Here is a 26611-nt window from a genome sequence, read left to right as displayed (position 1 = left end):
GCTCAGGGCAGCATGGAATACCAACCCCAGCTATTAGCAGCAGAACGGATCCAACCACAAGGCCGAGGAAGCATACCAGTTCTTTTCCATGGCAAAAGTTATGTCAGAAAAAGAGGGAAAAGTTAGGTTGACTCAGCCTTCCATCCAACCGAAGTGGGTAAAATGAGGACCCAGATTGATTGGGGGCAATATGCTGACTCTGTAAACCGCTTGGAGAGGGCTGTAAAAGCACTATGAAGCGGTATATAAGCCTAAATGCTATTGCTGTTGCTAAAACACTGCATCAACACTGGAACAGCTAATGATGACTTTAAGTTGCATGCTGTGTAGACTGGGGCTGAGGCAGAAGTTTTGAGGAAACATTTAACGATGATAATAATAATAATGACTCGATAGGCGGCCAAAAATGCCAAATTCAGTAATACCTGGCTGACTTTGCGATAAATCATCATAAAAACTCACAAAACAGTATAGAGTCATTTGGTTTTATTTAGTTTGTCAAGCAAGAAAATGGGCCCGGAAGAATCTGGAGGCTTCTGGGATGGCTGACTGCCTTGACAGCACTGGGGAAAGACCCCTAGTGTGTAGTCTCTGCCCTACCCCTTTTATGCCCCCACCTAGATGGCTTTTCAGTGAACGTTGCTTATGTCATATTGATGGCAAAGCTATTGATAAGCTGATAGTCCTGCCTGCCCAAGAAATGGATGGAACCCTGGAGCAGAGTAGTGGAGGAGTTATTCTTGCCAGCAAGCCGGGGAAAAGTTGTACCCTCATGGAAGCTGTCCTGTGTGAGTGAGAGACCCAAAGTGAGAGAAGTAGCTGGGCCCTGGGGTATTGCAGGGGAACAGAATATCCCTATTGCTCCAGTTTGTTTGTTTTTAATTGCATTCCCCAGCTGTGAAAGCTGGGTGCAGGAGAGTTTCTTTTGGGGTGGGTCAGACCATGGGGAGACGGGAGCTCAATTCACATCAAGGCGTGCAAAGGACTGATCCATGCCCAGGCAGTTTTCCACAAAGATCTCATACTTCCCAGCATCAGCAGGCGTCACTTTCTTGATAGTGAGAGTTGTTGAGTCACTGCCAATGTTATAGTACACTCTGCAGAGGAAGGAAAGGGAATCAGAACCCGGGAACCCATTTTAAGGACTATAATATAAAGAAGTTTCTTCCTGACTATCAGCTTTCTACTAGGGTAGTGATGGCTAATCTTTTTGTCATTGAGTGTCGAAAGCACGCATGCACCCATGTAATGCCTGCGTGATCTGCCTATGAGCCCCGCCCCAGTGCATGCATGCACGACCCGTACATGCGCAGCAGAGACCCCAAAACCAGCTCCGGCTGGTGGGAGGAGCACGTGCATGCACGGTGGAGCTGAGCTGGGCAATAGCTCGTGTGCCTGCAAAGAGGGCTCTGGGTGCCACCTGTGGCGCACGTGCCATTGGTTTGCCATCACAGTATTAGGGAATCAGCAATTATCTGGACTAGGTTGCCTCCTCCTTCATGCCCTGTCAATGCAAAGGATCCTAATCAAAGGGTAACAGGCTTTTGTTAACCTGGCAATCACTAGAGAAAGAACTGGAGAGAGAGGAGGAATAATAATTGTACTGTTGGAAATTACACACTATACACTGTACCGTAAGCATTTAAGCATCATCTATGCTTTTTTCTCTGGGCCTAAAAGTTACCAGCAAGGGTTTGCTTGTATGATCAAGGAAGGAAGATCAGAAATTCTTATTATATCTTTGTTCTAACTCAGTTACCTCCGATCTGAGGCTACCCATCCAATGCCAGGGCTGAGCTTCACTCACCGATCATCTTCTTCAATATCCTCTCCATCCTTGGCCCAGCCGACATCAGGGGCTGGCTCCCCAATGATGTGAGCTGTCAAATTGACTGTGCTGCCTTTCTTGGCTTTTAAATTGTCTGGGCCTTTCTCTATCTTGGCAGGTACTGCAAGAGGAAAAAAAAACAGGTAGGATCAGAGCTGGGCCCTTCCACCAGGCATCTTCTGCCTGGGGAAAACCTATTCTGGGACAAAGCACCCTAATGTGACATGAGTCTTCTTCCACTTGTTGGCATTGCTTTTCCTGTAATGGTTGTTACTGCTGAGTAAACCCAACTTAGCATCCGCAGGTGTTTTTAGGGATTATATATTGCAAAAAGAGCTGCCATAGCCACTTCTCAGTGCATCAGAAAAGATTTCTGCATACTTCCAGCTAATTTAAGTATCTCTTCTGTCTCTTCCGAACACAGGCTGTAGGCACAGAAAGGGTGATTATTCATTTGCTGCCTGTGTAGTCTTCCTTTAAAAACAATTTAACTTGCATTCTAAAAGTGTAAAATAATCCAAGTATTCAATAAAAAACCCCTCTATGAATTCATTCTATCTAAAATCTAAGAAAGTGGAACTGCTGTAAAATACAAAAATTGTTGAATGGTGCTTCTATTTCTAGTCTTTTCTGATAAATTGTTAAAAGGAGAAAAGGAAGAAAAGAGATGTTAGCCGATAATTAACATAATGCAATATTTTTTAAATGTCTCTGTGACATTACTGAAATAAGCTATTGTTAATTCGCATTAAGACCCATCTGAAAGGAAATCTGAGATTATTGGGATTGTGAAAAGTGACTCTGCTAAATTTGTCCTGGAGCAAGAGAGTCCCACTTTAGAGCATGGCTAACCTTTTCTATATAAAAATGCAAGTAGAAAAATAGGAACCACCTTTGGTGGGAAGGTAACAGCGTTCCATGAGCCTTTGATGTTTTGTCATGCCGGCCACATGATCATGGAGATATCTTTAGACAGCGCTGGCTCTTCGGCTTTGAAACGGAGATGAACACTGCCCCCTAGAGTTGGGAATGACTAGCACATATGTGCAAGTGGAACTTTTACCTTTACTTTAACCTTTTCTAAAGATAAGGCAGGACAGGAATCCTGCTCTGAATCAGTGAAGGATCAGTGACGTAAGGAAGATATATTAACTTGGTTAAACAAAGTATGATTATTATTGTTATCAATATTAATATAATTGATATTAATGCAATGAATATTGTTGTAAACACTTTGATTATTGCCTAAAATGATTTGTACCCAGACAATAAACACACTGTTCAATGGAAATTGGAATTTTTGTATGCTATAAAATAAAATAAAAAACTTATTATTAAAAAAAGGAGTCCTGCTCTGTGGATTGCTGCTCTAAATGATTTTCAAGACACTTCCTAACCGTGAGAACAATTGATCAGTGGAATGACTTGGCTCCAAAAGTTGTAGGTGCTCCATCACTGGAGGTTTTTAAGGACAGATTAGACAAGCCACTTGTCTGGAGTGGTGTAAGGTCTCCTGCTTGAGTAGGGGGGGTTGGATTAGAAGACTTTCAGAGTCCCTTCCAACCTTGTTATTCTGTTGTTCTGACACAACGGAGGGCAAGTAAATTACAGTAGTAAATCCTATTTTCATTTTTTTCTAGAATATTTTAGGGCAGGCCTAAATTATCTCAGGGCACTCTGCAGACTTGAATTAGTCTGCAGCTATTCTAAGGTGTTTAGCTGCTTATAAGATGGATGGTGCAGTCTTTTTGCCTAGTTCTATTTCTTCTCTCTATTGCTCTATCTGTTCTTCCAGTCATTGCAACAGACAGATGCATGATTATGGAAAAACTATTCTTCGGGCATATACGTAGTTAGAAACTCTAGTATCTAGAATTTAGGATACCTTCTTGAGATGATTACTCCATTTTGTTTGCTCATATTCTTTTCCTAAGTAATAAAAAATTCCCATTGAATGGTTGAGGTATCCATCAAAGAGCTTTTGAAGTTTCTCAATGCAATAGAGGAAGAAACACTGGGGTTAGTTGCCTTCTCGTCTTATGTAGCATCTTGGCAACTTTTAGCCATGTAGTGCTCAAAGTACCATATTTTTCGGAGTATAAGACGCACTAAGATTTTGAAGAGGTAAATTTAAAAAAAAATTTTTTTACACTCTGCAGATCTTCCAAACCCTCTGCACACCGCATTTTTGTGAAAAACGGGGCATGCAGAGAGTTTGAGAGGCCTACAAAGTGCTTCTGGGTACTGGGGGAGAGAGCAAAAAATGGCCCGTTTTTCAAGAAAGGGCATGCATAGCCTTTAGGAGGCTTGTAGATTATTCCTGTGAACGGGTGAGGGGAGCAAAAAACATCCCGTTTTTCACTCATTTTTGCCCTCCCCAGCCCCCAGGAGCACTCTACAAGCCTCCTAAAGGCTATACACTTCTATTTTTGTGAAGGTTTTGGGAGGCCAAAAATGCTGTATTCAGTGTGTAAGACGCATGCAGATTTTCACCCTCTTTTTTTGGGGTGGGGGGAAGGTGCGTCTTATACTCCGAAAAATACAGGTATGACCACTCAGCAGTTTCTTCACTTAATGCAGAGTTGGAGAAGTAGGATATTGCAGTATCTACATGCTTTGTAAGTATCAGCTTGTGTAAATAAATCCACACATAACTGTGATGGATGTGCTATTTTGTTGGTAATGTTCCCTTCTGACTCAAGAATGATAAGTCATGTAAATCTAGACCTGACTGGGATATCAGTCTCAAAAATCAGCCTCCTCCCTTGATGACTGAACTATTCTGAGAATTCAACACCAAAATCTCCCACTGCTTGACCTGCATCTCCACAGGACCACAAATAGCTAGACAAAGAGCACCACTTTATTAGAGAGAAGAAAGGGAGGGAAGAAGGAAAGCAGACAGGCTCTGCCTTGGCAGAGGCAGGGCTAGAGTTAGAAGCAGTTGGCTTTTTGCATTAGACAGACCGGGCCTATGAATAGAAAATGGGCAGGGCTACAACTTGAAGCAGTGGAGCAGACAGAGCAACCTTTCCCAGTGAAGGGTGCCAAAGTGAGAACACTCTCTTAGAGAAGAAACTCACTAGAATGTCTTCATTGCCCAGGGGATGCATAGCTCTATGTTTAGCAGGGAATGTGGGAAGAGGGTCGCATTACCTTCTATGAGGAGCCGAGCTGAGTCAAAGCACTCTCCAAAGGGATTCTTCACAGCGATTGTGTACTTGCCCAGGTCAGGAAGGGCTGCATCACGCACCACCAGTGCCACAATGTCAGGATCCTCAAAGACATAGCGGTACTTGGGCCCGTCCTTGAGTTCCACACCATCTTTGGACCAGCGGATAAAGGGGTCAGGGAAGGCACTGATGCGACATTCTAACTTGGCTGCACTGCCTTCTATCAGCATCACATCTTTGAGGTTCTGTAGTACCCGTGGAGGGCCTTTGTCTTTCAAGTCCTTGCGAGACCTGAGAGTGGAAAAGAGGAACTGGAACAGCAGGCATGCAGAACTTTGCTCCCAATCTTATAGCTCCATTTCCCCCAGTCCAGTGGTCTCGGAAAGAGTTAAGATTGCATCTCTCAGAATTCCCATGTAGCATGAGCATCTGCTGTGTTGCCCTGGGAATTCTGGGAGTTGTAGTCTCAACAGATCTAATGAGTAACCATGACAACGAGAATTTGTTATCATGAATTGTGCAATAGCAAACTGACATGAAGCGAGATCTGCAAAAGAGGCGAATGGTAACATTTTCTGGGCATTTTTTTCCCGTTAATCCGCATTGTCAATCTGTTCAAAAAGACTCAGACTTCTACAAAGTCTGGGAGAAATTATACAAATGGCTTGACAAGACAGTGAGGATTAAGATATAAAAGGAGATAGTTGACTAACTTAAAATGATCTAAGCAACAACTTAAATATACACTACACAAAGACTGAGTGACAAACGAGAGTAGAAATGTATTAGAGGTGAGAATTCACCGACGAGTAATACCATTAGACCACAATGTTGGAAAAACTTGAAAATCTGATAGGAAATCCGTTATAACTACCTGCATGGAATGAGTAACCTACTCTTATACTAGGTAAGGTGAGATGAACTATGGGAAATTGACAGCGCCGTCTGTGCTGTAAATATGTAAAGAGCTTTATCTCTTTTTGTATCTTGTATTTTGTAAATCTTGCCTTTTTTTATAACTTTCAATTAGGGGGAAAAAAACATTTCCTGGGCAAAACAAATTATGTGGACATTTTTTTAAAATATCGGGATATTTAAAAAATTTAAGTGAATTGAACACTTAAACTTCAATTTGTTTCTGCACTTAAAAATTAGCATTATTAAGCTGCAGTTAATTGAGCAACATTATTTTGGCAGTGAATGCTTTAGATATAAAAGGTCAAAACCTGTCTAATTATAATTCCTCTTCTTAGATACCCGTTCTTCTCTGTTCCAGAGAATTAACTCTAATAAAATTATGGGTGCAAATATTATTAATGAAGATTAGTTTAAATTATGCTGGAGCTCGAGCTTACTCTTGAAATGAAATAGCCCACTTTGTTTATTTTCTATAAACAATTCTAAGCCTATAAGAGAATTCAACAGTTATGTTGGGGGCTTAATTGTAAACAACTAAAATACTGGATTGTGCAAAGGGTTTGTGTGTGTGATGATAAGAACTAATCCTAAGGCTCCATCAAGGTGCTGTATTATAAATAAAGTATTCAGTCTAAATGCTGAAGCACAAGAAAAACTCTTCAAGAAAACAAAGTATGTGTAATCTTCTCTCAGTGTAACCTGAAAAATTTGGGATCTTTATGTTTCTTAAGTCCTGGATTTTGGAAAATACACTGAATTGGATTCCTATCAGAGTATGTCTTTCATGTCATATCTCTAACACCAGTCATAACATCATAGAATGGAAGAGTTGCAAAGGGTCTTGGAAATAATCCGCTTTAACCCTTTGCTCATGGCAGGAATTGAGGATATTTGTTGTAATGACTCTTGTTCTCTTAAAAGTCTTTTTTTTTACTACTTCTCTAGCAACCCTTCCCCATCCATTTCATCACCACCATTTCTTTATACTACTTCAACATCAAGTCACCTCTTACTGTAATTTTCCCAATTACTTCTCAGCTTTCTTTGTCACATACTTACTCTCTTTTTCCTAGCTGAGCCATTGAGGATAATATACTCAGCTTCCCATGCTGCATATATACCAAAGATACTTTCCCAAAACATCAAGAGTTATACCATTATATCAATCTAAATTTCCCTTTCGTGTGTCTTGTATTTGCTGATCTTCTTTTCCAAATGACTTTTTGAGACCAAAAGTATAACCTATACAAAGTAGTAAATTATATATTTTAAAAAAACGTTAATAATAGCATATAAAAGCAAGATGAACCCAGTTTCCTCACAAAGAGCTCACCGATCTAAACATCTTTCTCCAGTGTCTGAAAGACTACAAAATAAGCAATGGTGTAAGCAATAGGCTGGAATGTTTCTCATCTGGAATGCCTCATCGGAGAAGATTCCCCTTTTGGTTATAAAATGCTAAAGGAGGAACACCAAATTACAAGTTAACATAGAGGCAGGCTAAGGTAAAGGCAAAGAGTCCCAAACTTTGGAGAATGATGACATTAAGAAGCAGCACCAATCCTGCCTTGGAATTCTAATCTATTTCTAAAATACGTATGTAGCCCACACTAGCCCAGAAATGTTGCTGTAATTTGTGTGTGTGTGTGAGAGAGAGAGGGGGGGGAGGGGGGAGGGAGGGAGGGGGAGGGAGGGAGGGAGAGAGAGAGAGAGAGAGAGAGAGAGAGAGAGAGAGAGAGAGAGAGAGAGAGAGAGAGAGAGAGATCTCGAAGTCCTCCCAGACAGTCTTTCAAAAAACCCTTTCCTCACTACCAGTGAAATTGTCATCTTTCCACTGCCTGCCCTCCTCACCTGTGCCCACGATAAGAGGCCTGGATGCGAATAGCAGCATTCTGCACCTGAGGATCATTAATGTCCAGGGAGCACCCTGGTGGGGGATGGGCTGCTGCTTTCTTGGGTGCAGCTTTTGACATCTGTAGTGCAAAGGGAAGAGGAGGAGGAATGACAGGGGTTAACATGGGAGAGAAAATCCCCATTGCCAAATGGTACAAACTCCAGCCCTCTCTTTGCTTCCATCACCACTGACTGGTGATGGAAGCACAGACTCCTTCTGACTGTCAGGGGAAGACATTACATTTCCAAGTATGTATCCCCCACCCCCACCCCCATGGACTGCCAAGAAATTTCAATGGGTGCTCCTCTCCCACATCCAGAATCTTCAAAATATTCTGGCCAAACTGAAGTGACCTTCCAGGTTAGAGAGGTTCCTTTTGACATTCATACTACACATTCAGCATAGGTGTGTGTGAGGCAAGGCTGCTGAAGGTCCCATTCATCTCCTGGCCCTCACAAGGGAAAAGTTTCCCTTTGAAGCAAGGAAGAAAACACTTCCAGGCAGGTGGATAAGGCAGAGCTCCACCCCGGCCCCCCAATTTCAGAGGAAGGTTCTCAAGTAGGGTAATGTTTGGGGGAGGGTCATTAAGTTGGGGCAGAAGTCCTAATATCCTATTCTTTTTCCACAAAAAAAGGTTGGAATCTCTTACCGTCAATTCTACCACTGGAGCTCTGCTGGGATGGAAAAGGCCACAAGCCTCTCATCCCACTCAAATTTATATCTCCAGAGGGGAGATCTCAAGTCTGTTCATGCCCCCAACTACATTCCTACCCAGGCATCTCCTTCTTTGGCTGGGGTGGGGGGTGGCAAGTGTGCCCCCTGCTCAGAGGGGAATCTTGGCACTCCCTTATATAGTCTGCTGCCAGCTACCTGTGAGAATTGGGGCCGCGCTGATTGCAACCCAGTGCTGTGTAATCAGATTGACCAGCCCAGAGAGACTGGAGCAGCTGAACCATTCCTGCCTTTTGCTGAGAGACAGAGAAGGGGAGTGGCAGACTGACACATACACACCCTCTCCGGGTTGCTACCAATATGCGCTGCTGTTTGGAGGACCAAAAACACTGGACAGGAGAGAGCACCAGGTACTAGGATCAAGGGCTAGTCAAAAAGCTTGTAAGAATCAAGAGGTCTACTCCAATGCACATATTTGGTCAGGAAAAGTGATTGACATGTGCCTTTCACAGATAAAATGGATGCAAACCTCCATTCATCACACTGAACTTTCCGTGGCCAACTTGCCACAGGACAATTCACTACAGAACAATTAAACAATTCAATATAATTATTTAAAATAGTTAAAAAATAATTTTTTTCATTCACATTTTATTTTGTCCCTCCTTTGGCATTCTTTCTTTAATGATTCTATTCTACCGTTTCTTCTATATTAGTGTAATTCTTGCCCCCCGGTGAATTGTCCCGTGGCAAATTGGCTGCAGCGAGTGGTAGTAACTGCGTTATTGCAACCAGAGGTGGGATTCACTTACCTTTGCTATCGGTTTGCAAATGTGAGCACTCCCAAACTGGTAGTTAAAAATTTCTTTTAAAAAAGTCCCGAGGATCAGCTGTGTAACAATCAGTGGTGCCGCACAATTGTTGCACCTTTTAAAAACCATTTAAAGCATTTTTAATGCTTTCTCCCGAAAAAGTAATTAAAAAATGCTTAAAAAGTAAAAAAAAAAAAAAAATGGCCACGGCAACCCAGTCACATGATTCCCCCGCCAAGCCATGCTCCCCATGCCACACCCACAGAACTGGTAGGGAAATTTTTTGAATTTCACCACTGATTGCATCCAGTTTGGGTTGCTACAATATAAAAAGATGTTGAGACTCTGGAAAGTGTGCAGAGAAGAGCAACATGATTAGGCGGATGGAGGCTAAAACATATGAAGAACAGTTGCAGGAATTGGGTATGTCTAGTTTAATGAAAAGAAGGGCTGGGGATGACATGATAGCAATGTTCCAATATCTATGGGGTTGCCACAATGAAGAGGGAGTAAAACTATTCTCCAAAGCACTTGAGGGCAGGACAAGAAGCAATGGATGGAAACTAATCAAGGAGAGAACCAACCTACAACTGAGAAAAAAATTCCCGATAGAACAATTAATCAGTGGAACGACTTGCCTCCAGAAGTTGCGAATGCTTCTCCAACACTGGAAGTTTTTATGAAGAGATTGGACAACCATTAGTCTGAAATGTTATAGGATTTCGTGCTTGAACGGAAGGTTGGACTAGAAGATCTCCAAGGTCCCTTCCAAATCTCTATTATTCTCTTAGTTGTGGTATTATACATGTGCTGTGTATCTGGCACCATTTACTTCATTTGAAGTCACATTCTGTACCAGTTGAAGTTTTCAAACACTCTTTGAGGGTGGCTCCATGTAAAGCATGTTGCAGTAATATAAACAGGAAGTTACAAGGGCCTGGATGACAATGAAGGTGACTTCCTGGTCCAGGAATGGGTGCAACTTCTGTACCACCTGAAGCTTTGCAAAGGCTCTCCTAGCTACAGTTACCACCTATGCTTTGAGTAGGAACTATGAGACTAGGAGGACCCCCAGATTATATATTAGAGCTGTATACACAAGTTGGGCTACCCCATCCGGACAGAGACAGAAATACCTTGTCTTCAAAGGTCAAAATACCCACAGCTACTCAGTCTTGCTAGACTGAGTTGGAGCCTGTTTTGCCCCATTTAGACCTGAACAACCACCAGACACTGGGATACGATATCCACAACATTGCTCAAGGGACCTGGACTAAAGATATAAAGCTGTGTGACATTCACATTAAAAAAAAATCAAAAGGGCTGAGTCTGCACATCAGATTAAAAAAATTTAGCCAAAAGTAAAACTAAGCAAGCTCAGCCTTCTATGCAAATGCATTCACTATTGTTTTTTAAAAAAACCAGGTTGGTTAATTTTGTTGTGTGATATGCAGCCAACATGTTTAAAAACTAACATCTATTTTGCCATCAAGTGAAGTATCGAAAAACAGACACCAAAGATGCCTTTTGAAAGATAAGTAAATTATGAAACTATATTTATTTATCTAACTTTATTCATATAATAAATTATATTGCTGTGTTGTCTGTCGGCTTGGGGCCTGACAAATACTGATGTTTCTTAGACTTTATGGGATTTACCCATGGAAGAAAAGAATATGTGAATGCTAGCCCATGAAATACGTTTTCTCTTCCTACTTGCATATCTGAAACAAGGGACCAGCATGAGTATTGTGAAGAAGAACCCATAGTAGGTGGAATGTTTGGGGGGTCTACTCAGAAACTAATCCCAGAGCAAAACATTATTGTGTGGTCCAGGCTGTTCCTACATTACAACAATACTCAAATTAATTAGCCCTGTATTTTCAGTCTCCACAGGTTTCCCCTGGATTTCTAGTGGCATCTTGAGGAAAAGTAGGAATTCTTGCCAGATGAAGGTTAGAAAGTATGTACTAGGAAGATGATTCAGGACTCTGTACCAGCAGAACAGTGTATTTTCTTACTTATTCATCCAGAGTCTATAAATTAAAAATGCAGACTATTTGTTTCACTATAGTACCTTTTAAAATCAGTTCTTGAATTACTCTAAATCTGACTTATATTATAGCTAATAACTGATTTTTTTAACCAGTTTTGTGCTGATCTGACAAATGAAGGATTCCTATAGGCAATGCTGTTATTCAGGCCAAGTTACACAAAGTAGTGAGTATGTGGTCCAATTCTATTCCTTATTTGTCTGTTTGGTCTCAGCACAGAACCTACCGTAATTTCAAAAGCCCTTCTTCCATATGAGCCAACCAGGATAAGGTCACCATGATTCCTCCCATAAGAAGAATCTCATACAAAAATGGTTAATTGTTGAAATGTGTAGCAAATGAATTGCCAACTGTGTTGTTTCCACCTATTCTGCAAAGGTGGGCCTAAAGAACCCCTTACTTATGCCTGAGCTCAAAGGCAAGGATCATTGTGTTTCTTCAACCAAATTTAATTTAAACCAGAACTGAAAACTTCAGATTTGTGGATAAATGTGTATCCCTAACAGTGGTGAAATTCAAATTTTTTACTATCAGTTCTGTGGGCGTGGCTTGGTGGCCATGGCAGGGGAAGGATATGCAAAATCTCCGTTCCCTCCCCACTCTGAGGCCAGCCAGAGGTGGCATTTGCCGGTTCTCCAAACTACTCAAAATTTCCACTACGGTTCTCCAGAACCTGTCAGAAACTATTGTATTTCACCCCTGATCCCTAGGAAGCCTGAAGACATTTGCCTACTCGGAATCATGGAAGGAGGAGACCACGAGGACTGAGCCAAACCTTGCAATTGTATAACTACATCATTCTAGAGTGAGATCCTTTTGCATATGGGTGAGGTTCGGCAAGTTCAGGGGAAGGAGAAGGGTAAGGATTAAAGCACTGTAGTGGGGAACGAGTATGTTCAACAGGCTATGACATGGGGATTATTGGTACTTTCACACTGGCAATAGAGAATTTAAAAACCAGGGGACCATTAGAAAAACATGTGTAAAACCATGTTTAGTAGTAGTAAATTAATATAAATCTAATAAGTGGTTAAGAACAAATGAGGAATTATAGGCTGCCTTCATCCCCTGAACACATACCAGTACCACCCACTCCTCATCCACACCCACACCCCCATGTAACACCATCGCCAGCACCTTCTACTTATGGTGGCGAACAAGATTTTCAAGGATCAGCTGAAGTTTTTCATAACAGGTAAAAGACAATTTTGGTTCTTTTTGTAAGTCCAGCATTGCTTATGGACCATCTTTTTGGAAGGTGCCTCCTCACTTCCACATTTCAGACATGAAAACTTGTTTTGCTTCCTCGCTTCCCATAAGACCCAGCGTGAATTTGTGTGTGCATTTTTATGTACTTAAAGTACCATTTGCATTTATGAATTTAAAGTTAATTTAATACTATATAGCCTTTTGGTCAATTCTTTGATGATGCATTCTGAGAAAATGTGATGATTGCATTATTTTTCTTAATTTCTATCTAAAAGGGAAATAATGCATATCAGACCAAAAATAGTTCCAAGGCAACTCCACTTTTTTTAATGAGCCTTTAATGCCTTTATTCTAGGTGGAGTGTGGGCAACTGAATGGCACAGAGTATTTACTGGCTGGATGCCCTTCCTGATGCCTAAGATGGGGTTCACGTTCACAGCAGATATTTTTTCTTGGTGCCCTAGGAAAGAAACATCTGCACTGTCTAGGATTGAACTTTCGACCTTCCAGGTGGGAGATGAGCATCTTCACCTCTAAGCTACTGCTCCACTCAGCAACTCCTTTCATATCTTTAGATAAATTCAAACACATCCCAAGGGATCTCTATTGACATTCATCCTTGTCTTTAATAGAACACCTAAATTAACCAGCTCAATCTTTTTACTAAAATTCAAACGATATACCTCTCTTTTGTAAGTCCCATGAATCACATCAAGCCATTGATATTATTCTCCGCCTTTATTTTTACTGGTGAACTGCTTCCACACAAGGCATTTATTGCAGATTTCCTCTTGTTCACTCACCCTTTGGGAAGGAATTCAAACATTTGTAACTTTTTCATGTTTTCCCACTATTGTTTCCACTTTTCTTTCAAGAATAGGACTAGCACAATCTCAAAATGTATATGTGTCTTTTTTTTTTAGAGGCCTAGTTCCAGTTTGTGTAATAGGGTGTTGGAAAAACTGTACCCTTTACATTTCAGCGTACTGTTAATAAAAATTGTGTGGTACACATCCATTTGTAAACCTTAATATTTTAAAATTAGTGCCAAAATGCTTTTCCAATTATATATTTTAAAAATGTTAAAATATCACTACAATACTAATTTTAAAAAGAAAAACCTTTCCAAACTTTTTTTGACATGTAAGAAGCACTTAGCACTAATAAACAATTTCTTTGAATTAGAAAAAAAGGTTACTAGGATACCCCCATCCCCACAATTGCTTGGGTGAATATACTCCCCCCCCCTTTCCATCCATGACATTTATGGCGTAGCTTTGGATCGAAATAAAAAATAGTGAGATGAGTTTACAGGAAGACTGCAATATCCATAATATCATGGAAAGTCATGTGTGGTTCCATTTATAGTTGCAGCAGAAGAACTGATTGATTTGTGATAAATCATCCATCTGGAAGAGGCTTGCTGTTTTTGCTTTTCCTGTGCAAGAGGGAAAATGTGTATCGTCTCCGCATTTAAAATACATTGGACAGGGTGAGAAATGAACTTGGGGGGAAATCAGAGGCATGAATTTACATACCAAAGGCAGGACAGGATAGTTGGATTTATGCAGTATGATGCTTGGGTTCAGTTTTCTCTTCTACTCAACTGTCAACATCTGATTTCCACTATCCTACCAAATTTAGGTTTGTTAACTCCTCTCTACCCCAATACACCAGAGATGGTAGAACCTGTAGATTCTAGTGTTCAGAATGGCTTCCATCCTTTTCAGCAGGACCTGAAAGGTTGATTGCTATGGATACTGTACAGGCCAGGCAGGGTAGAAAAGGAACAGCCTGCATCTTCATTCCCTCTTGGGAAGGGAGACAGGTAGAAATATTCTCCTGACTGTGTGAGTGGCTTCATTATTGAGTTTCTACCACCGCAGAGATAGTCAGCCACCCTCACCACAGCAAGGCTAACAAGGAAAGGGCTGGGAAGAGCACAGAGGCCATTCCGTTTCCTTCCTCGGCAATAAAACTGACACACCATTTTGTACATCCTGAGAAAGCCGACTGCAAAAGAAAGAAAAAAAGCTGCATAAAAGTGGAAGCTCTCCACCTGTTTGGCTAGGTGTTCTACAGGGCCCAAGAAGATGCACTTTGGCAAAAGAGCATAAAGGAAAGAGTCTTGTGTAAATGTAAATACTTTGAGGAGGTGGATGTTGTTTAGAAAGCGTATACTTGATTCATGAAAGTGGGCAGGAAGACAAAGTGTCTCCTGCACAAGTTCTGAAAGGGGTGGGTGGGGAAGGATTATACTTTTCAGAAAAGCATGTGCAAAATGCAAGGAGAGATTATGGCGAAATTGTGAACGTTTGAAGAGGAAAGATCTTCTAATGGGCGTCTTAAAACCAGCGTTTCCCAACTTTGGCAACTTTAAGATGTGTGGATTTCAACTCCCAGAATTCCCCAGCCAGCTTTCATTGGGTTGTTGTAAAATCCTAAGACCATAAAGTTGGAAGAGGCCAACGAAGCCCTTGAATTCAACCCTGATGTGTGGAGAAACACAAATTAAAGTTTCCCTATCTAACAGATGTGGACTTAATACATGCCTCTCCTTCCCCATTTCCTGCCTTGGGAAACCCAAACACCCATCACGATGACCACAAACTATTCCACAATTGCACTGTGCATCGGTTACACAGGCGGCAGGCACAGTTTCCCCTTCTTGTTGTGCCTTCGCACAAACCTAACTCTAGCAGGGCTGACCCATCTTTTTCTCAGTTCAGGTTACTCTGTAAAACAAAACAATGGGCCACTCCACAGGGCTATGTGCCAGGCAACTGAAGCCATCCATTGGGCACAATGCAGAAGAAGCCATCTGAATCTTCCAGAGAACTTTCTTCTGACAAGGAGAGGTCCCCAGCTTTTGTGTCTTCAAAGCCCCTCTCAGATTTCCAAGAGCACATCACCTCTTTGTGAACCCAACCCCACAGTCGCAAGTCTTGTCACCAAGCCCTGTTTCATTCCCTCTAAAACGGCTTGCCCCGCTGTGAGGATTGTGGGAGAAGGGGAAGATCAGCAGCCAGCGCCGATGACTCTTTTTCATCCATGAGGTATATCAACCAGTCCCACCCTGGCTGGGAGGACAGGTACTTGGCCCATTACGCCCCCTGCTGGAATGTTTTGTGGCTCCTCCGGCAGGGCAGGTGGCTAGGGCATGTGGCTGCTAGCGCCATGGTAGGAGCGCAATAAGACCTTGTGCTTGGTAGCCACTTCATTGCGCCGACGCTGGTGCTCCACCAAGAACTCTTTCAGGCGACTTGTGGTGAAAGTGAGGGTTTGACGCCGTAACTTCATGAGATAGGCATCCTGGAGCCACGGATTGGCAAAGCAATCCTTGAGAGTCGGACGGCTCCTGCAAGAGATAAGACGATTAGAAGGAGCTTTCCGGAGCCCTTGTTATAGTCAACCTGGAAGTAAAACCCCAGACTGAAAGTCAGGCGGAATGAAAAATGCACAGGATGCCACCAATGGAGACTCCTGATTCTTCGTCTAGTTCTGCATTACAGGTGGCCCTTGACTTACAACAGTTCATTTAGTGACCGTTCAAAGTTACAATGGCACTGAAAAAACCTGACCTATGACGGTTTTTCACACTTACGATGGTTACAGCATCCCCATGGCCATGTGATCAAAATTCAGATACTTGGCAACTGACTCAAAATTTACATGTGACCTTCTCACATGTAAAGTCAATGGGGAAACCAGATTCACTAAACAACTGTTAAGATTAACTTAACCTCTTTTGTGGTTTCACTTAACAACTGTGGCAAGAAAGGTTGTAAAATGAGGCAAATTCACTTAACACATGTTTTGCTTAGCAACAGAAATGTTGGGCTCAGTTACAGTAGCATGTTGAGGACTACCTGTGTTTGTTGTTGCAGCTCTCCAGAGTTTTAAACCAGAACTTTTCTCAGCCTTACCTGGAGATAATCTCAGCCTGCACTTGACACCTGATTTGTATAAATTGTGCGCTCTGATATTGAACCCAAACAGGAAACAGCCAGAATTTGCAACAGAAATAAGGCACGACTAATGCAATTTCAACATCTTGCTCCTCTAAAAACCATATTGCCCCCTTTCCACAAAAGTACTGGTGAAACATACACATGATAGATTTTATTTTTAGGAAAGGATGTTTAGAATGATGCTATTGATCACATCGGATGACCGTTCCAATATTTACCATGGATGACCCTGACCCTAGTGGTTTTCTGTAAAGTGCTAAAGATCAGGTCTCCTCTTAAGCATTTGGACTGGGGACACTGTTGATTGCCTGCTGCTTGTCTCTTTGCTATTGATTTGTAAGATGGACAGATTTAGCTGGACCTCTGAGACCTGATAGATTAGTTGTTGCTATAGTTTCTTTCTTTTTTTAAAAAAATGCATTGGATTCTTCATTGGTTTTGTGATCGATTTATCGTTAGCTGCCTAAGGCCCAGTAGCAAGATGAGCAGCCATAGGTCAGGGATCTGCAACCTTAAACACTCAAAGAGCCATTTGGATCTGTTTCCCACAGAAAACAAATAGCAGTTAGACTTATATACCGCTTCATAGGGCTTTCAGCTCTCTCTAAGCGGTTTACAGAGTCAGCATATTGCCCCCAACAACAATCTGGGTCCTCATTTTACCCACCTCGGAAGGATGGAAGGCTGAGTCAACCCTGAGCCGGTGAGATTTGAACCGCTGAACTGCTGAACTAGCAGTCAGCTGAAGTGGCCTGCAGTACTGCACTCTACCCACTGCGCCACCTCGGCTCTGGGAGCCACAAAATCTGAGTCGGCATGGGCAACTCGACATCACTAACTCCCTCCCAGTCACATGACACCCCCCGCCAGCCATGCCTGCCCAGGTTTTGTGGCTCCAGGTGTTTTCTTTTCTATGGGAAACAGATATATATATACACACACATACACACACACACACACACACACACATATATATACACACACATATATATATATACATACATACATACATACATACATATATATATATATATATACACACATACATACATACATACATACATACATACACACACACACACACACACACACACAAACCCTGACACCCGGTTTAGGTATGCAAGCAAACAAACAAATAAACATTTGCTTCCTCTTGCAATCCTCTTGCTTCCTAAAGCAAAGCCCTGTAAATATCTTAAAGCTTCTGGTGCATTTATAATCTTCACACTATAACACTATGATGATGCTATGAGGAGTTTGCAATCAAGATACGCTTCAGATGCTGCTCAACTATGGTGATAAAATCTATGCTGCTCTCGGTTTCTGTCATTTTCTTTCCCCACCTTTCACTCACCAGGGATGAGCAGAGAGGACCTTGCGGATGAAAAGTGCAGCACTCTGAGAGACATTAGGGTAGAGCTTGAAGGCATCATAACGCCCTGCGAGGATCCTGCTTTCTGTCTCCAAAGTATCTGCTTCAAAGAATGGTGAGCGACCACTGAGCCTGATGGGAACAATTGAGAATAGAAGGAATGGACAACATAAATGACCCGTTTGTCTATGGAACTAACATTCCCCAGTGAGGTACCACTTTGTGAGCATGGTTATTACAGGTTTCTTCATAAGAAGGATGTGTCTTTAAAACTTTACAGAGCATGTTGCTTGTATGCTTACAATTTATATTGATATTGATTGTTTCTTGATTGCTTATTTGCAGTGACGTGCCGTGAGGTTTATGGCTGGTGAGGCAACAATTTTTTTAGACTTGTGGACTTCAACTCCCAGAATTCCACAGCCAGGCATGCTCAGTTCTGATTTAAAGCGACATTTGTTTTTCTCCTTTGCTAAATAAGTTTCCTTCATTCTTTTTCTTCTCCCTTCCCCCCCTTCCATATACCAGTGTATGTATGTATGTATGTATGTATGTATGTATGTATGTTTGTATGTTTGTATGTTTGTATGTTTGTATGTATGTATATGTATATGTATATGTATATGTATATGTATATGTATATGTATATGTATATGTATATGTATATGTATATGTATATGTATATGTATATGTATATGTATAAATATATATATTTGCATGGAATTAATCAGAGGAAGATCTTTAATTCTACTTGACACACTCAATACCCTGCCGCCACTCATTTCATCTATACTTACATAATATATGTGAGGACTCCTATGCCCCAGATGTCAGCTGCTGAGCCAGTAGGATCCCCCTTCACCATTTCTGGAGCTGCATAGAAAAGAAAGAACCACTTCTTTCTTCTTTGAAGATGACACGCAGTGCCAAATTCCATACTGTGCCCAGAAGGGCTTTCACTTAACATACCGAATAAACCCGTCAGCTTACTTGGGTCACATCTCAGTGCTTCCCTAGTACACCTCAAGTGGCAAACAAAGCTGGGTGTAATAAATAGCTTTACAGCTGGAGCTGAGAATACAAAGAGTTAGATCTGCAAGCTTACTATTGCCATGTTGCCTTAGTGCAACAAGAGGGAAGATATGAGTCTCTTGGATAAGAAATCTTAAAGCCAATCCATGATTATGGAGTGAAGGAGAGGAAGAGAGTTCAGAGCAAACATATTTGGTCCAACCCATGAGAGACAGAATAAAAAGGAATATGGACTATAACCTAGTAAAATATGATCACAAAAAGGCTGATATTCGCTGATTATTCATTCATTTATTTTTTATTTATATACTGCCTTTTGTACAGGAGCTCCAGCTGGTGTGTGTAGTGTTCTAGACTGGACTACTGCAACGTGCTCTACATGGGGCAGTCCTTGAAGAGCATTCGGCGACTTCAGCTTGTCCAGAATGCAGCCGCACGAGCGATCGTGGGTGCACCTCGGTTCACCCACGTAACACCTATCCTCCACGAGCTGCACTGGCTGCCTATTGGTCTCCGGATACGCTTCAAGGCGCTAGTCGTCACTTATAAAGCCCTTCATGGTATTGGACCTGGGTACTTGAGAGACCGCCTACTGCCAATTACCTCCACTAGACCGATTAGATCCCACAGATTAGGCCTCCTCCGAATTCCATCCGCCGGCCAGTGTCGACTGGCGACTACCCGGAGGAGAGCCTTCTCTGTGGCTGCTCCGACCCTCTGGAACGAACTCCCCGTGGAGATTCAGACCCTCACCACCCTCCAGGCCTTCCGCAAAGCCCTTAAAACCTGGCTGTTCAGACAGGCCTGGGGCTAAAGAACTATTGCCCCCATCTCGAATTGGTATGACTGTTGTGTATTTTAAATTATGTATTGTTTTTGTGTCATTTTAATTTTCTGTTTGTATCCCCCTTCCCTGGTTGAGTTGTGAGCCGCCCTGAGTCCCCTTCGGGGGAAAAGGGCAGCATATAAATAAAATCAACATTCAACATTCAACATTGTTCGCTCCTCCCGATTTTCTTCACAAGGAGTAAACCTGTGTAATAGTTGGAGTGAGAGAGAGAGTGGGAGCAACTGCCCAAAGTCATCCAGCGAGCCTATATAACTGAAAGTGGACTTGAACCTGGATCTCCCTAATCCTAGTCCAGCACTTAACCATTACACCATACTAGCTTTTGGTTATTTGTTGCCATATGTTGCAAGCCGCCCAAGAGTTGCATGACAGTGAGATGAGAAGCATATACATTAAATAAATAAATAAATAATTCAAAAAGAAATGTAAGTTGTATTAATGAATTGTGGGATTTTTGCATGTCTTGAGATCTTTAGTTATTGGAAGATATCTAAAACCTTAGCAGGAGGCTATTTGCTTGGCAGCACAAGGAAAGTCCTTCCTCCACCTCCCAAAGTCAACTATGCAGAAGATGGGGCCAACTTAGAGTTAGGGTCTCAGCAAAGGCCTAGTAGCTAACTTTTGTAGTTCTTTCCTTCCTGCTCTGCTTTCAGTGTCCTTAGCAATCTGATTGTCTGCAACTCCATTCAATTACCTACATTTCTAGATCAATCTAGGCACCTCAAAGGTTCATCTCACATCATGCCTCTTCCGCAAGCAATTTGTTTCCCTTATCCCCTTGCTTATATAATAGAAATAAATATAAAAATAATACAGACTCACCCATGTATTCTAAAGTGCCAACACGGCGCCCTAGCTGTCGCAAAACCATTGGATTGTACGTCTGGGCACTACCAAAGTCAATAATTTTTATTGAGTTTGTGGTGGAAACAAGGATGTTCTCAGGCTTCAGGTCAAGGTGAATGATATGTCGTCCATGAAGATATTCTAGACCTTGAAGGATCTGCGTTATATACCCCACCACATCATCCTCTGAGTATCGGAACCTGCAGGCATAGAAATGAAATTAAAGGGATGATTGGGAATTCGAAACTCAATTCCAGATGTATGTCCTAATATAATAACATACTTCTGATTTGAAAACAATTAGCCCTTACATAAGCACATGGGAGAATTTTTTTGTCAGCTTTCATTCACCCTTCAAGTACATTGAGAGTACAGCTCCTAGAATTCCCAATCTATGGCAACATTATGGCAATAATGTTGTTTGCCAATTGCCATAATGTTGTTCAATCACGGTCATCGTATTACAGTATAATTGGTCATCATCATATTATATAACTATTTTAAAATAAATGTAATGCTTCTTCCTGCCTTGCTGAAGTGAGATTTCCATTTTTCAAATTATGATCATGCTAGTATTCTGGAAAGCTATGACAAATCTAGCAGCATACCAAAAAGCAGAAACATCACCCTGCCAACAAAAGTGTGTATAGTCACAGCTATAGTTTTATCAGTGCAATGTATGGCTGTGAAAGTTGGACCACAAGGAATGCTGAGTGCCAAAGAATTGAGACCTTTGAACTATGGTGCTGGAAAAGACTCCTGTGAGTCCCTTGGACAGCAAGGTGATCAAACTGGTCAGTCCTAGAGGAGATCAATCCTTTTTAGGGTTGCTCTTTAGAAGGCCATATCCTGAAGATGAAACTCAAATACGTTGGCCACCAAATGAGAAGGAAGGACTCAGTGGAGGAGAGCCTGATGCTAGGAAAGATTGAGGGCAAAAGAAGAAGGGACGACAGAGAATGAGGTGGCTGGATGGAGTCACCGAAGCAGTGATCTTAAATGGACTCCAGAGGATGGTCGAGGACAAGAAGGCCTGGAGGAATGTTGTCCACGGGGTTGTGATGAGTCGGACACGACTTTGCAAATAACAACAACAAAGTATTCTGCTTGAACATCAGTTTAACCAATTTATGGTTACATGTTTAGATCAAGCAGAAATGTTCCCTTTTTGTTCTTGCAATTCAGCGGCTGAGATAATAAGCATCTTATTTAATTGCCTGCCTTGAATAAATGATAATCTCCATTATCAATTTCTCTGCTTATTAAACCCAGTTCAGGCTACAAAGGATTCATTGCGAACAACTAACATGTTATGACCATATTGTTTTGAAGCTCTTTAACCTTGGCCTGGTAATATTTCCTTATGGAATTCTCTACTTGCTGTCCAAATCCTACAGGTTCCTGTTTGCTTGTTTTGGACACAAAGCTTTTCTAACAATCCAAAGTCTTGTTCTCAGTATTTGCCACTCCCAACAAACCTGTCAACAAGGTGGAAGAGGATCTCTTTCCCAGTGCAATATTCTGCTATCAGCACCAGGTAGCGAGGAGTAATATAGGCTTCATGGAGGGTCATGATGCGTTCATGGTGAAGGCCCTTAAGGATCTCATACTCCTGCAGGACATTTTGCTTGCTTTCTGCCTCATAGGGTACAATTTTGGCCATAAAACGCTTGCCTGTGGCATTCTCCTTACACTCCCGGATCACTCCAAAACGGCCTCTGCACAGAAACATATAATATACATTTAGTGCATGGCTGGATGCTGTTTAGTGCAAGCTAGGTCACCTTCACATGCAAAATACATCAGTCGCCCCCCCCCCCCAGCACCGCTCTCCAAAATGTTTAAAAATCTGGCCCCAAATTGGTGGAAGTGTAAAAAAACACCAGACACTTTTTATCATATTTGGTGGACATGCAATGAGGCCAAAAGATATTGGAAAATTATTCAATAATGGTTGGAATAAATGGTGGGAGACCAAATTTTGTTTAAACCAGAATTTTTTCTCCTAGGCATAATACCGGAGGAGTTTAAGAAAAATGTACTCTATCTAATTATACATGTACTAACTGTGGCGCGCATAACTTTTGCGCACTATTGGAAAACGACCATTGACTTACCTGAACGGTCCTTCTATGTGCGCTGCGAGGGGAATCCAAGCATGGGTTAACTTTGTCCATTAGCCTAGAGACTGAGTTATGCAAATTGCTGGCCACACCTCCTCTGACTGAACTGGTTCAGTTTTGCACAAACAATCAGCTGGCTTGAGAGAAGCAAAATAAGTCTAGAAGTCAAGGTAAGTCAGAATGTCATAGGAAAAACAGAAGTTCAGGTCCAGAACAGCCGAAGTCGAGGGCGGGTTTGGATTCCCCTCGCAGCGTACATAGAAGGACCGTTCAGGTAAGTCCACGGTCGTTCTCCTGTGCGTTGCTTGGGGAATCCAAGCATAGGACATACCAAAGCAATAGACTTCAGGGGCGGGAGCGAGGCTGGTCTGGTGCTGTAACCAAAGAAGCTACCCTTTGCAGCACGCGCCATCCAAAGGATGCCTGGCATAAACGTCCACCTTGTAGTGACGGATAAAGGGTGACGGCGATGACCAGGTCGCTGCCCTGCAGATGTCCTCCACCGAGGCTTGTGTTGCCCAGGCCGCCATCGTGGCCACACTCCTGGTAGAATGGGGGGTGATGTGACTGGGAACCGGTCGGGACTGACAGTCGTAGGCTAGGGCAATACACGCCTTCAACCAGCGGTCGATGGTATGCGATGATGCCTTTTGGCCCATGGTGGCAGGTTGGAAAGACACGAACAGGGCTTCCGTCCTTCTGAACGATGGCATGCGTCGCACATAGCGGCAAAGTGAACGACGAATGTCGAGATGATGCCAATGCCGTTCTCAGGGTGAGATGGCCGTGGACAGAAATCCGGGAGAGTGACCTCTTGTGACCTGTGGAACCACGAGTTGACTTTTGGAAGAAAGGTTGGGTCCAAACGTAGTACGACCCTACTCGGATGGAAAATGCAGAGGTCATCCCAGACTGAAAGCGCCTGGCCGATGCGATGGCTACTAAAAAGATAGTCTTAAGAGTCAGTAACCTGAGGGAGATGGTCCGAATAGGCTCGAATGGAGCCGTCGTAAGAGCATTGAGTACTAGGGAGAGGTCCCAGGTGGGGTAGCGATGAACAATAGGCGGACTAAGGTTCGCTGCTCCCTTCAGGAAGGCCTGCACCCCCGGGGGTTGAGATCGGGGGTGGCCCTGCCCCCCACCAATCACGGTAGACAGAACCACAATTTGACGACGGAGGCTGTTAGGTGTTAGCCCTTTGTCCATGCCCATCTGAAGGTCCAATATCTGCGGTATGGTTACCCCAGTTGGGTCCGCATCTGTTGCTCAACACCATCTGCAGAAGGCGCACCAGATAGCCTTGTAGATGCAGGTTGTTGACGGGCGGTGAGCCACCTGGATGGTGGAGATGACCTTATCAGAGAAATGCTGGTGACTCAGGATCGCCCGCTCACATGCCACACAGCTAACTGTAACAGCTGTGGATTCGGGTGGACGAGGGCTCCTTGTGAGAGGGATATCCGGTTGTCTGGAATTCTCCATGGACATGAGATGGACAGATGGACGAGGTCCACATACCAGGGGCCCCGTGGCCACATCGGTGCAACCAGCAGCACCTCCGTCCATTCCACCAAAATCTTCTGGATGACCAGTGGTACAATTGGCAGAGGCGGAAAGGCATAAAGGAGACCCTCCTTTATGGGCTGCAGAGGGCGTCGGTGCCTACCACCCCTGGTACCTGGAACCTGGTGTAAAATCACAGCAGGTATGTGTTGTTGGGTTGAGCGAACAGGGTGACCAAAGCGGTGGGACAGTTCACGGAACAGCAGCCATGGGAGTAAAGGTGGCTGAGGCCCCTGAACGGGAGGGGCCAGGCCTGGGCTGGGCTCAGAAGGATCAGACGAGCCCTGAAAGCCTGAGTCAGGTCCTGCAGTTGTGAGATCCTGAGGGAGAGGGAGGTCTGGGGACCAACCTTGAATTCCAGTTAGGCTGGAGGTAGAAGGCCCTTCAGGCAGCATGGGAGGTGGCCTGGGGGCTGAGGATCCCTAGACCCGTTCTTGGTCTTACTGGTGCGCTTAGCGGCCCTGGCAGGAGCCACTGAGGTAGGGCGGGATCTGTGGCTGGCGGCCCTGGTGGTGGTCCTACCCACTCTAGAACAGGCCCCAGTGGCATCGGAGGACAACTGAGGAGAGGTGGAAGCCCAGCGCTGTCCCTGGTAATAGAACGATCCGCCATGTAAGCTAGGTTGAAAGGGCTCAAGCTCATGTTCACTGAAATACCAAATGCTGATTGCAATCGAAGCAGGAGACCGTGAGAGATCAAACTTGTGCTCCAGTAGAATGGTGGTGAACCAACCTCCATGGAGCAATGAATCTGGTGATTTTACATCCCTGTAGATGGGAAAATGAAGCCATGCCCAGCCAGACTGTTTGTAGGCACGAAAAAGGCTCCAAAATGGCTCCCGCAACTAACAGCACGGGCGGGAGATTCAAAGGCTGCCGCCAGAATGGAGAAAGCCTGCCTTATATCTTGCCAGCAACCGCAGCTGCAGCTTCCAGAAGCTCTCGAGGTCGAGGTAATACAGAGAGACCAGCCATATGGCATTGCCAGGCAACCTTGGGGGGAAGGAGAGGGGGCGACGGATAGCAGCTAGAGTGAGCGGGGTGGGGCGCCAAACCAATCCCCAGCCTCCCTCGGCAAGACAAAACAAAGGCGGCGAACCAACCTTCCCACAACAAACAACGGCATGCTCTCGCCTCCAATTAAGAGGTTCCCTGGCTCTGAAGGCTCCGGGAACACTAAAATCCAATTGCCACTTCAAACGAAGAGAAAACGAGAGGAGCTCAAGCTGGTGAAGGGAATCCAAGCTGAATAATGATAATGATGAATTTGTCTAGTCACCCAGAGAGAATAATTTTGCATCTCTTTAGAGTTAAAAAACTGAACCAGTTCAGTCAGAGGAGGCGTGGCCAGCAATTTGCATAACTCAGTCTCAAGGCTAATGGACAAAGTTAACCCATGCTTGGATTCCCCAAGCAGTGCATAGGAGAAAAGAAAATACACCATCAGAGCTAGATATAATCAGAAAAGTGGTGGCCTGTGCGGAAGCAGATAGGCTCACTCGTGAACTTAAAAATAAAGGGGAAGCAGAATATTTTGAAGTCTGGAACAGATTTTATGACTGGTATAAGATGTGGAACAAAGTGTATATATTGTCATTGGACAGGAGGATAGATAATGCACTAAGTAGGCTACAGTGACGTGCGGTGAGATTTATGGCTGGTGAGGCACTGATGTGTCACACACACACACACACAAACACACACACACACACACAGGCAGATGTCACACAAGGGCCCTTCAAAGACTAAACATTTTTTTTTACTGGTGGGGAATTAAAACTCCCCTTTTCCTCAATGGGAAATCATATTCAGACAAAGAAAATTATTAAAAATATCCTTTCCTTTTTGAAGCCTGGCTCTTTCTCTGCACCTATATTGGGAGGGGGGGAATAGGGGAAATGCAAGCGGCGAGGCCAGCCTGCCCCCTTCTTGTCTCCCACCCCCCCTTCCCAACGGGACAAGAAGGCGGAGGGCTGGTCTTGCAAATGGGGATCAGCACACTCGCTGGCTCCCCCTCCCCTGGGAGGAGCTCTGCAGCGGGACAGACGAACAGAGGGGGAGATCGCCCCTTCCTCCTCCGCGCCCCCAAACCCCGTCTTCCCTGGCCTGCACCACTGCGCTGGAAAGGCGAGCAAAACGCACAACTCGATGCTATGCCGTGCAATGCAAGCGATGCAATGCAATGCAACGCAACCCGCCCAGGCTCCTTTGGGTTCAGGGGTAATCCGAATGGGGGGTGCGGGGGATCCCCGGGGCGGAGGCCTCCTGGTGCAATGGTCTTCCGCAGCTCCGGAG

At 43.5% G+C, this 26611-nt stretch overlaps 2 protein-coding genes across 5 annotated transcripts in view; both read right to left on the bottom strand.

The window, feature by feature from the left end:
• Positions 1-483: 483 nt before the first annotated feature.
• On the bottom strand, positions 484-7892 carry SPEGNB (SPEG neighbor). The gene is made up of 4 exons (XM_014058391.2): positions 7771-7892; positions 4985-5292; positions 1808-1949; positions 484-1097 (listed from the first exon to the last, which is right to left on the bottom strand). The coding sequence occupies exons 1-4, from the start codon at positions 7890-7892 to the stop codon at positions 959-961; spliced, it is 711 nt and encodes a 236-aa protein (XP_013913866.1). The 3' UTR covers positions 484-958.
• Positions 7893-13283: 5391 nt separating this feature from the next.
• The window catches only part of SPEG (striated muscle enriched protein kinase), a 129676-nt gene continuing 116348 nt past the window's right edge, over positions 13284-26611 (bottom strand). For all 4 annotated transcript variants that reach the window (XM_087713346.1, XM_087713351.1, XM_087713357.1 and 1 more), the window contains 5 exons: positions 22110-22349; positions 20608-20831; positions 18701-18776; positions 17886-18035; positions 13284-15918 (listed from right to left, as the gene is read on the bottom strand). In XM_087713346.1, the coding sequence (XP_087569472.1) occupies positions 15714-15918; positions 17886-18035; positions 18701-18776; positions 20608-20831; positions 22110-22349 (895 nt within the window). In that variant the 3' untranslated portion in view covers positions 13284-15713. The remainder of the gene's footprint in view (positions 15919-17885; positions 18036-18700; positions 18777-20607; positions 20832-22109; positions 22350-26611) is intronic.

Source organism: Thamnophis sirtalis, unplaced genomic scaffold (genome assembly GCF_051295495.1).
Source record: "Thamnophis sirtalis isolate CommonGarterSnake01/CBP01778 unplaced genomic scaffold, rThaSir2_p1.2 scaffold_1, whole genome shotgun sequence".
Taxonomy (NCBI): Eukaryota; Metazoa; Chordata; class Lepidosauria; order Squamata; family Natricidae; genus Thamnophis; species Thamnophis sirtalis.
Note: the sequence above shows the minus strand (reverse complement) of the source record. Positions and strands in the feature narration are given on the sequence as shown.